The sequence below is a fragment of the Schistocerca cancellata genome, chromosome 3 (genome assembly GCF_023864275.1).
Source record: "Schistocerca cancellata isolate TAMUIC-IGC-003103 chromosome 3, iqSchCanc2.1, whole genome shotgun sequence".
Classification (NCBI taxonomy): Eukaryota; Metazoa; Arthropoda; class Insecta; order Orthoptera; family Acrididae; genus Schistocerca; species Schistocerca cancellata.
In genome coordinates, this window is record NC_064628.1 from 398,104,063 (window position 1) to 398,116,540 (window position 12,478).

Below are 12,478 nucleotides of genomic sequence, written 5' to 3' on the forward strand. Positions count from 1 at the left end.
AGAACACACATACAAAAAAAAAGGTTTCATATATGCAGGCTTTCAGAGCCAGTGGAGAGGTTTTGGAAAAGGGGGCAGAGTTTGGAAAAGTCACCCGGCACCCCGGTCAGGGGAGACTTACTGGAGATGAGAAGGAAAAACCCATTAAAGTCTGATATTAGTTCTGCCACAGTTCACTGCTTGTCCTGTTTTACCAGTCTGCCCCACCTGCGATGTCCGACATCTGTAATGTGAGGTGGCCATCCAACCTCATGAAGTCTCAATGTGGTTTCACCTCGGTTTCGCCATGTGTTGAAGACATTTACCACAGCACTCCTCTAACACCCACCAAGTCATGCAGTTTCCTCCAGGCCATCAAAATCTGCCCTCTGGCTGATCAGTGTGTGCGTCTAGTACCTATCTTCCACACTCCCTACAGATGAATTTTTGTGACCCTTCCACCACAAACTCCTTGACAGGTGAATGGGACTATTGAATAATCAACAGATACTAAGTCTCTTTGTCTATTTACATACCATTATATTACTTTACATTAATTTACGTTTAGTCAGTAGCCGGTGTTGCACCAGGCACTAATCATCTGCAAGTATCCGCATTTCGTTATGAGTTTCTAATGTGTCACCTCACTGTTTACAACTGTGTCACCTGTGAGCAGCTTCATAGTACCTCATACAGTATCTACTAGATCATTTATATACCGTAAACAATAGCAGCCCTATAACGCTGTCTCACGGAACATTAGATGCTTCTTTTACATCTGATGATGCCTCCTACTGCGACAGACTTACCAAGTTGTGATACTAAATTTTGTTACTAATACTTTAGTCCATTTCCTTAGATGTTCAGGTGGTCCATATCTTGAGATTTAGGAGTAGCTACCACCAGCAACAATTGCAGCAGTTGGAACTTTAAGTTTGTGCATTGTGCTTAGTTTAGATTTTTGTATGCTTCTCTAAGGTCACAAGTGTTACGAAGTTTTTGTTTTAATTTCTCTTATGCTTTGTAGGATCATGATACAGAAATTTGGTGCTAGAGAATAGCTAACCATAGATTGGCTTCATACAGATGCTGCAAATTGGAGTGATAGTGTAGTCTCTTGTTTTGAACATGCCATTTTGCCAACTACTCATGTTTGTAAACAGTCCACAGACAACTGCTGACTGGCACCAAATAATCACCTGGTACATAATCACCGGATATGGATCTGGCTTGCACAGAAGATTGTATGTGGCAGACTGCTGAAAGGCTAACCTCGTACTTCTAACAAACAGGTCTGAAGCATTTCTCCTCTTTTGGTCTGAGCAGTGCTCTCACCTCTGTCGAGGCCTGAGCAGCTACAGAAGTGATTGTTAGTCACAGTCATTTCAAATGCCAGGTGGGTGATGGCTTCTCATAGGGAAATAGTGGTAGTAAATCAAATATGTATTGGTGTGTATCTTGGAACGAATCATCCACGACATGGAATAGGCCATCCTGGGAGCAATTGAGAGTACAGACTGCAGTCAGCTCAAGACAGTAGCTCACATCAGTACTAATGAGGTCTGCTGCCTGAGTTCAGAGATAACTTTCAATTCTTTCAGCAATCTGATTGAAGTACCAAAGACAGCTAACTTCACTTGTGAGATGTCTGTAGAGCTGACAAATTGCAGCATTGTTCCAAGGACTGTTAATGGCCCTCTGGTCTGCAGGCCACTGAAGGGTCTAAAACAAAAAAAGTCTTTGTCAGTTTTGTGATGCTCGGTTGGAGATTCCTCGATCCGAACTACACAGAGGAGACTTGTACAGTCATCCAGGACGTCAGGTGGGCACTCCACTCTGGAAACATGTAGAAAGCACTTTTTTTTAGGTTAGGCAAAATTCTGAGGTCCACAATAGGAGATAAACAAGAAATTAAACAATTAGCAAAACTGGCCAAATATCAAGTGCAGAAAAGGAAATTTTCAAAATGTAGAAAATGTAGCGGAAAGAGAGGTAGAGTGTTTATAGAAACAGTAGATATAGCAAGTTTCAAACTAAATCAGACTGTGAACTCATGACTGGGATTAGTGAAATGAGATTAATAATCTGATGTTTCTACCAACCACAATTCAGATTCATTGACTGTAATCGTTCAAAGATAGCTTAAATTTGATGCAATGGAAAATTCCAAGCATAGCTTATAGTAAGTGGTGACTAAGTTGCACAGTATTGGGTTAGCTAAATAGTGAGAACTAATAGTGAATATCATCAGACAACGCCTTGAACAATCAGCACTACAGCCCACACATGAAAGAGATAGTTTAGAACATTTACGGAACACACACAGACATATTAAGAACTGAAATACATAGTATTGACATTCCACAATAATATTTATTTTACAGTTTTTTTGTTAGCTGGGTTTTGGCTTTTTCTGGCATTCTCAGACAACTTAAGCTGTGAAACATCAATCCTGTGTATTGCAAGTTTGAAAATGTATTTTTTTCATCCTGTCTACAAACACATCAATTTTTCCGAGGGTGTCATCCACGAGAGAGGGGTTCGGGGCCATGATGCTATTAAGGGAGTGATGGTCACCAAATGTCGAAAGGTGCTCAGGAAAGCTAATGTGAATGTCTGTTCATCTCAGTTTTTCCACAAGGCAGCCAACACTGACTAGCAGTACGTGGTTGGCTTTTTCGTTTTTTGTTTCCATCCTGGATATCCATCATTGTACAGTCTAAAGTACAATCCATGGGACAAATACTAGATGTCTTGGAAATTAAAATAGTTATGCAAGGTAAGAAAGAATTAATATTCTTTCCCCCACACACTGGAATGGAAATGGATCTCTGTATATTGACTGATTAACATTTTCAGATGATCAACAGTTCCAACAGGCACTGTAGAGAGAATATAAAAACGGAACATTCTTGGTGATTTTTGTTGCTTGTCCATTAGGCCTTGGACATGTTTCTGTGCTTAACATTTAGTCTCGTAATGCTCGAGACATGCCAAACTACATATTACAAAATGAGTGAATGAAAGAAACCCTGAAGGGATTTGAACAGGATGTCTTGCACCACCTGCCGTATTCATCAGACATTGCCCCTTCCAATTACCATTTGGCCCATGAAGCGTGGCCTCTCTGAACAACATTTCACAACTTTTAACAATTTCGAAAACTGGCTCCACAAGTGAATCACCTCAAATTAACCCCCCCCCCTTTTTTTTCTTAATCACAGCCGTATGTGGCATGATGATGAAATATATACTGTGGATGGACATGTTCCGTATAGGTGATCTTTGACTGGTGCTGTATAATCAATCCTCTATGAGCCAACGAAGATTACTGCAAACTCACAGTCAAATATCAATAAATACAAAGAGCCACTGCCTGACGATTACACAAGAAAAAGATAACAGACAAGTGCAAAAGGGAAGCCAAGAGTATTACCTGAACATTCCTGAAACTCATGGAAAGTCTGAAGCTTTGAAACAAGTGAAGAAGATAGTCCCATTCTGTGAAACCTAGAGAAAATTGTCCTGTCAGCCTTGATTGATGTGTATCCTCAATTCTACTCATCTACTCAATAAACTGCATATTGCATATGTATTTTTTTACAGTTTACATATTGTTTACAACTAGTTATATTTTTTCTAATTCTTGTTGTGAGCTGTCTGCATCTCCATTTGGCGTGGAGTTCACATATTACAACTAAGCTTGATGTACGAGCAGGCATCCTAGATTTTTTAAATTGTATTACCAAAATTTTGACCTATAAGAGATGTGTGAAACTTCAATTTCTCCTATATACAAAATGTTCAAATAACTTACAAGAATGCAGCTGAGCGGTATCTTTGAGAACTTCTGATGTTTCAAAAGGTGCATGCTCTGTCTTTTTCAAGGCACAAATGCATTTAGCATTTAGAGTACACTGAGCAATGAAATTTAAAACTTCGGTATGTAGAGCATATGTACAGAGAGAAAATGTGCACCCCCCCCCACCCCCCCCCCACACACACACACACACACACACACACACACGGAGGGAGGGAAGGAAAATGGGGAGGGAGGGGGGGGGGAGAGATAGAGAGAGATAGAGAGAGAGAGAGAGAGAGAGAGAGAGAGAGAGAGAGAGAGAGAGTGTGTGTGTGTGTGTGTGTGTGTGTGTGTGTGTGTGTGTGTGTGTGTGAGCGCGCGCGCGCGTTTTCACATATACACTCCACATGACCTTGTCTGGTTAGTGTGGCTGCCAGTGAGTACAGTGTCAGGTGTGAGGCTACGCTGTTCCTACCAGTGGCCTTGTGGCTGTCAAGGTGTTACAAATGGCCACGTATCTGGTTGATCTCCCAGTACATATGGTCTAAGATACTATGGAAAGAAATTTTTAAGAACAAACACATTTCACTGTTTTACATTGAATACAATGGCAATGCTGAGAACCATAAGAGCCTACAGCACACCATCGGCAGCCCCATACAAAAGTGAATATCATAGCAATCAGTGAGACAGCTTTCCATGAATGTTCACAGATACAAAGTGGGCCAACAGCACAGATATAGCTGGTTCACCATAAGATCAATATATGTCAGGAGCAAGCACACATGTTACAGTAACAAAGTAAATGACAGTATACTTTATGCTCTTATGGTTCTCAGCACTTCTTATTTGTTCTTTCAGTGAGTTAGCTGGTGACTTGTCTTTGTTCTAAGCTTTGTAGTGAAAATCATAAATTCTTAGTTGAAATAAAAACACTCATAAAGATGAACAGAGCAGTTTCTGGTCAGTTTTACCAGATGAACTGTACAATCTTTGCTGTATGAAAGCTGAGAGGCTCCCCTTATATTTTTAACTGCAGCCCTGACATGTATTTCAACTATAAAATGTGGAAGTGAGACTGTACTTGCTTGGTGATGTGTAATGTGTTGGGCCGGAACTGGAATCCTGCATTTCGTGGAAGGAGTACTGGGAAACACAATGTATTGATAATAAAACAAACGTGTGCAACTGCAAAAAAATTAGGTTGGATTCCAAACAGTGGTACATGAATAACCCTCCATCAAACACCATATCGTGACTTGAGGAGTATTAAGCATACCGTCAGTAATATTATGATGTTTCTGTACAACACTTGAAAAACAGCTGGAAACTCTCCAGTCTTCTGATTTACATATATTAAAAAATTGTGGAACATCTTAGAATCCTGCACTAACAGCAATGTACTCCAAATAAAAGTGATCTGAGAAAGCCATTTCTAGAAGCTTTGGTAAAATATTAGGAATGCCAAGATCAAAAAGGTCAAGACGTCAGTGGTGCTTTTTATGACAACATACAGTATATTTTTTCTTTCTGTGCCTATTTTTATAAATAAGTCAATCTCGAATTTTCAATCTTCTCTGCATGTTAAAGTCCACACAAGCTCAAATTAACCTTTTTAAATTTGCAGTAACATTCTATCACTGTTAGCACAAGAATTTATCCATAGGAACTACTGAAAGGAAACTATAGGTGTCCGAACACTTGTTAATCTAAAATAGATTTCTGCTTGGAGTTTCATTTTATTTATTACAATACAATGGCTGGTACTTTTTCTTTTTCAAAGTTGGTCACAGGTTGTGTTTGAGAAGTGAACAGTAATACTATCACAGTCATACATGAGAATTAGCGTAACTTTCATATTTTGACAAATGTTCCAACAGTCGTGCTGATCTGTAATGATGCGATTCATTTGGCATTTCAGCTGTTGTTCAGGTGATTTAGCTCATGTCTCATGTAGCATAATGATATGGCATAAGAAAGGTTCTACTTTGCATCCCAAATGGGTATTTTAATAGTGTCATGTTTAAGCTATTTTTGCGTTTCAGTCAAATTATGCAGACCTCTTTGTGATGCAGTTTTCCTCATGCCTAGAAGTTTCCTCAGAAGCACAATCGTGTTTGCTAATCCTTTCTTTTGATGAAAGGAGAAAATATAAAAATGCAATAAATGAAGCAGGCAAAAAGGAATACAAACGTCTCAAAACTGATATCGACAGGAAGTGCAAAATGGCTAAGCAGGGATGGCTAGAGGACAAATGTAAGGATGTAGAGGCTTGTCTCACTAGGGGTAAGATAGATACGGCCTACAGGAAAATTAAAGAGACCTTTGGAGAGAAGAGAACCACTTGTATGAATATCAAGAGCTCAGATGGCAACCCAGTTCTAAGCAAAGAAGGGACGGCAGAAAGGTGGAAGGAGTATATAGAGGGTTTATACAAGGGAGATGTACTTGAGGACAATATTATGGAAATGGAAGAGGATGTAGATGAAGACGAAATGGGAGATAAGATACTGCGTGAAGAGTTTGACAGAGCACTGAAAGACCTGAGTCGAAAAAAGGCACCGGGAATAGACAACATTCCATTTGAACTACTGATGGCCTCGAGAGAGCCAGTCATGACAAAACTCTACCATCTGTTGAGCAAGATGTATGAAACAGGTGAAATACCCTCAGACTTCAAGAAGAATATAATAATTCCAATCCCAAAGAAAGCAGGTGTTGACAGATGTGAAAATTACCGAACTATCAGTTCAATAAGTCACAGCTGCAAAATACTAACGCGAATTCTTTACAGACGAATGGAAAAACTGGTAGAAGCCGACCTCGAGGAAGATCAGTTTGGATTCCGTAGAAATGTTGGAACACGTGAGGCAATACTGACCTTACGACTTATCTTAGAAGAAAGATTAAGAAAAGGCAAACCTACGTTTCTAGCATTTGTAGACTTAGAGAAAGCTTTTGACAATGTTAACTGGAATACTCTCTTTCAAATTCTGAAAGTGGCAGGGGTAAAATACAGGGAGCGAAAGGCTATTTACAGTTTGTACAGAAACCAGATGGCAGTTATAAGAGTCGAGGGGCATGAAAGGGAAGCAGTGGTTGGGAAAGGAGTAAGACAGGGTTGTAGCCTCTCCCCGATGTTATTCAATCTGTATATTGAGCAAGCAGTAAAGGAAACAAAAGAAAAATTCGGAGTAGGTATTAAAATTCATGGAGAAGAAGTAAAAACTTTGAGGTTCGCCGATGACATTGTAATTCTGTCAGAGACAGCAAAGGACTTGGAAGAGCAGTTGAACGGAATGGACAGTGTCTTGAAAGGAGGATATAAGATGAACATCAACAAAAGCAAAACGAGGATAATGGAATGTAGTCAAATTAAGTCGGGTGATGCTGAGGGAATTAGATTAGGAAATGAGACACTTAAAGTAGTAAAGGAGTTTTGCTATTTAGGGAGTAAAATAACCGATGATGGTCGAAGTAGAGAGGATATAAAATGTAGACTGGCAATGGCAAGGAAAGCGTTTCTCAAGAAGAGGAATTTGTTAACATCGAGTATAGATTTAAGTGTCAGGAAGTCATTTCTGAAAGTATTTGTATGGAGTGTAGCCATGTATGGAAGTGAAACATGGACGATAACTAGTTTGGACAAGAAGAGAATAGAAGCTTTCGAAATGTGGTGCTACAGAAGAATGCTGAAGATAAAGTGGGTAGAAGATAAAGTGGGTAGATCACGTAACTAATGAGGGGGTATTGAATAGGATTGGGGAGAAGAGAAGTTTGTGGCACAACTTGACTAGAAGAAGGGATCGGTTGGTAGGACATGTTTTGAGGCATCAAGGGATCACAAATTTAGCATTGGATGGCAGTGTGGAGGGTAAAAATCGTAGAGCGAGACCAAGAGATGAATACACTAAGCAGATTCAGAAGGATGTAGGTTGCAGTAGATACTGGGAGATGAAGAAGCTTGCACAGGATAGAGTAGCATGGAGAGCTGCATCAAACCAGTCTCAGGAGTGAAGACCACAACAACAACAAAATCCTTTCTCTCAAGACATTTCATTTCCTGAGTCAATTGGCATCACCTACAGTCCAGTAACGAAGTAAGAGCAGACAGCTCTCCAATCACATGGGGACGACCTCACCTATGAATGCCCGACACATTTTGAGGTCCACTGTTGAAAGCTTTTACCCACCTTAACACTGTCCTGTAAGGCAATGCAGGCTCCCCACAAGTCTCTTTTACTGTTGTGCTGTATGTTCTCTGGCACATTCACTTTTTCTCCGACTCTGTTGTTCTTCATTCGAAAACATCGTGATGGAACTACATTAGAGCGTCTGCTACGTAAGGCTCTCTTCTCGTATAACGTGTGTAACTAATGTGTAGTGCGACATCATTTGATTCCACTTTGTTGCATCTCTACAGCAGTGTTGACACTATTAAAATTCCAACTCTTGTAAAGGCTGCGAGGACCTATTACGTGCTTTTATGTTCTTGTTAATATAGTGATTTGTCTCCTCAACAAGATGTAAAGCCAAAGTATCTAATGTAAGTTTTCCAATACATACCACACTTAGTTTATGGGGAGATAGAACACAGATAGGTAAGGAAATGAACAGCAGGCTATGCCTCTGTTTATGGCCCAGTACACCAAGCCTGAGAATGTTGGTAGCTTCCAACGCTCTGAAGACGTCGGAAACATACTTACAGTTCCAAAAGTCTCGTGAGGGATGCTCTAAAAGAAAATGCATCGAGGTGTTCTTGAGTAAGTACAGATATGCACTCTCATTACCTGTCCCTACTAAGATCCAACTTGATAGTATTACAGATCATGCTCACACTTACAGCACCATTTCATTTCCGAAGTGTGTTAACGATCTTCCAATTTCAATGTTCCAGGATGTTCATCAGTGCATATCCATGAGGTCTTCTCAAAAAAATTAATGTCTCTTTTTGCTTTCTCTTCATCAGTCTTCACATTACTTTTACCCTTACAACGAGTCTGCACGCCACATACGTAAATTTTTCCTGCACGTTTTGCTGCCCTGGTCACTTTTTTTGCCCCCCCCCCCCCCCCCCCCCCCACTACCACCGCCCTACTCTCAGTTAGTTCCCTTAATCACATTTTATACACAAAATTTCTCACAGTGTCAAAATTTGTCTATGTGTCTGTATAAGGAGTACAGCATTTTGCATGGCCCTAAATACTATTTTCTTTCTTTTCATCTTTCCAGCCTTTTACTATTTCTATTTATCTCTTTTTTCCCATATCAACCAACTAGGATCACGTAACAACTTCAATTCCTCTTCTTTCTTTGTTGTTTTCTACTTTTCCAGTACTCCATCTTCTCCCCATTATGTCTTCATGTTGTTCCATTTCTTCTGCATTGAAAGCCTTTTAAATTGAAAGTTTTATTCTCGAAAAGATGTCTTATTTCCTATTCTTTGTTTTTTTCCCTTTCTAAATCTTTCCTTACTTTGTAATCCATGCCATTGTCAATTTTTTCTTAAAGAAATACAGGAATATTTGTTTCATGAGCCTGTTCTCATTCATTTGGCAGAGGTGTCCAAAAAAGGTTAATTTTGTTTCAGCCATTACTTGTGATATTTTCTATATATTTTAAAAACAAAGACGATGAGACTTACCAAACAAAAGCGCTGGCAGGGCGATACACACACAAACATACACACAAAATTCAAGCTTTCGCAACAAACGGTTGCTTCGTCAGGAAAGAGGGAAGGAGAGGGAAAGACGAAAGGATGTGTGTTTTAAGGGAGAGGGTAAGGAGTCATTCCAATCCCGGGAGTGGAAAGACTTACCTTAGGGGGGAAAAAAGGACAGGTCCACCTTTACAAATATCTGCTTGTTGCTGTGTATGTGCGGATGGATGTGTGTGTGTGTGTGTGTGTGTGTGTGTGTGTGTGAGAGAGAGAGAGCGCGCGCGCGCGCGCACGCGTGTATACCTGTCCTTTGTTCCCCCTAAGGTAAGTCTTTCCGCCCCCGGGATTGGAATGACTCCTTACCCTCTCCCTTAAAACCCACATCCTTTCGTCTTTCCCTCTCCTTCCCTCTTTCCTGACGAAGCAACCATTTGTTGCGAAAGCTTGAATTTTGTGTGTATGTTTGTGTGTCTATCGACCTGCCAGCGCTTTTGTTTGGTAAGTCTCATCATCTTTGTTTTTAGATATATTTTTCCCACGTGGAATGTTTCCCTCTATTATATTTCTATATATTTTTGTAGATCTCCTCATTACTTCTAAATTTCCAGGCATCTGTAGTTTTTATTGCATCCTTTATTTTTCTAACTTTCCATCTTTCAGGTACCTCTCTTCTGTCAAGCTTATAGTTCATTGTTGAGCATTCACATGCATATAAAAATTCTGGTTGCACCACTGTGGTACAGTGTTTTAGTTTGGTTTTTCTGGATATGCATTTCTTGTCGTAAATATTCTTTGTTGAACCATATACTCCCTCCATTTTGTTAACTCTTACATCTACTGCAAATTTTCCTAGTCCATTATGTAGTATAGTTTCACCAAGATATTTGAATTTACATTTTACCTACTTGTGTTTCTATGAATTTTGGTGCAATTTTTGTGTTTGTTATGAACTTTGTTTTTTTCAGCTGAAGTTTGACTAGTTCTATTTGCTATTTCTACTGGAAGATTTATATGGATAACTATGTCAATCATATTTTGTGAAAGTACTGCAAAATCATTTGCAAAAGCCAGGCTGTTTACCTTCATTTCATTTGTTTTCCATCCGAGAATCATTGATTCAATTTTGTTATTCTTTAGCTCCAAATTCCATACCCTTACATCACAGTTAAACAGTAAAGATGATAAACCATCCCCTTGTCTAATAGCAGTTTTTTTTTTTTTTTTTTTTTTTTTTTTTTTTTCAAATGGCTGAGATAGTTCTCCCCTAAATTTAACTTTAGATACTGTCTTTGTTAAGAGTTCATGAATTTATTTGGTAATTTTGCTCTAACATCAAATTCTCTAATGATTTTATCTATTGTCTTCTGGTCTACCAATTCAATATTTTTTTTTAATCAATAAATGCTACTATTATAGGTTTGCTGTTTAACATTCTGTAGCAAAGTATTATTTTAGGCTAAAAATCTGTTCTGTGCAGGATCTCCCCTTTCGAAAACCTCCCTGATATTCTTCCAATTGAATATCTAAAGTTCCTACCATTCCGTCCATGAGGATTTTTGATAATATTTTGTATGCCACTGAGAGATGTGACACTCCTCTGTAATTTTTGATGTTTTATTTGTCTCCCTTTCTATGTAGTGGGTGGATTCACACTTTTCCACTCTTCAGGAATCTTTACCTCTATCTACACCTTTCCAATACCCAAATATTTTATAATGACAAATAATTTTTCCTTCACTTAGCCTACACGACTCATGGAATTAACAAAAGGATTAAATACCACAATACTTTTTTTAATTAAAAAAAGTCACTTTGGCAAGTCCAATGTGATTGCTTACAGCAATCCTCTATTGTTCATATTTCAGTCTAAGAAACTGATGAATGCAGATACATATTTTTCACTCTTCCAACAAAATTAACTGAAAAATAAAATATAAAACTTCCTCACACCATGCACTCTCAAAAAAGGGAACAATCATAATTTAATAAAATTGATTTTGCGACTGTAAACTTGTCACTAATTTGATTGGCTATATACTACTTTTGAAATGTTGCTTCTCTATCACCTTCATGTTTGTTTGTAAGCAAAGATGTAGTTACTGGAATGCTCTGTCACATGCATCCTGCGATTTTTACTTTAATAAGTGAGTGTCATGTTGGTATGAGTTTTATCTTAGCTGTATTTACATATTATATAGTTACAGTCTGTTCTCCAAAATCACAGTTTTACAAGATGTTCTAGAAAAACATACATACAAACTGTACAAAACATGATATTTTCTTGACGACAGTTATTTACATTCGCCCACAGAAGGAGTTAATTCATATGTAACCAGAAATGTTCAAGAAAATATGAACTTTGTTGCTAGCACTGTCACAAATGCCGGCTAATAATTGTGGAATGAATGTGAGATATGCAGAAACAGCAAAAAATATGAAAAACTTCATAAAAATTTCAGAATGGCATTTACAGAGAAGGAAATGCAACAATTTCATGACATTACACTAGACGTTAACAATACTCATGCATTCAACTCCATATTTGCTATTCACAGATGAATCAGCCCTGCTGCTGCCGCATGTGCCAACAATGTTCCAGCAGCTTGCTGAGTTTCCAGCAAAATTCTAGTTTCATTCATCCAATCACTGGCAATCTGCCTTGAAGCTCCTTTCAGTAAATTCATATATTTCAGTGTCTGTGTGAAGTTGCCTCTGTCCAACCAATATCTGAAATTAAGCACATAATTACATCTGACTATCTGTGAGTAATATAAGCAAGCATTTGTAGCAAACGGAAAGTTTACCTGAGAAAACTTAAACTACAAGGAGACAGAATGGATAGTCTGTACTTAGTTTAAGGAGGTAGAGTACCAAATACTGCTGATACTCATGTATATAAAAAATAGAAAAAAGCTAACTTAGCTTTCGGAACTGTTAGTGCCATTTTCAATGAATAAAGAGGATAGTTTGAAAAAGAAACTACGTGTTTCTAGAGCTAGTAAAGTTTTTTTTGTTCTTTTATGTACATCTATCAGCAG

General features: G+C 38.5%; 2 protein-coding genes across 3 annotated transcripts in view; both read right to left on the reverse strand.

The window, feature by feature from the left end:
- LOC126175133 (uncharacterized) overlaps window positions 1-12,478 on the reverse strand; it is a 338,937-nt gene that overhangs the window by 109,467 nt on the left and 216,992 nt on the right. The gene's annotated exons all lie outside the window — the stretch shown is intronic.
- LOC126175132 (MICOS complex subunit Mic60) overlaps window positions 11,603-12,478 on the reverse strand; it is a 65,726-nt gene continuing 64,850 nt past the window's right edge. For both annotated transcript variants that reach the window (XM_049921686.1, XM_049921685.1), the window contains one exon: window positions 11,603-12,167. In XM_049921686.1, coding sequence (XP_049777643.1) covers window positions 11,990-12,167 — 178 coding nt within the window. In that variant the 3' untranslated portion in view covers window positions 11,603-11,989. The remainder of the gene's footprint in view (window positions 12,168-12,478) is intronic.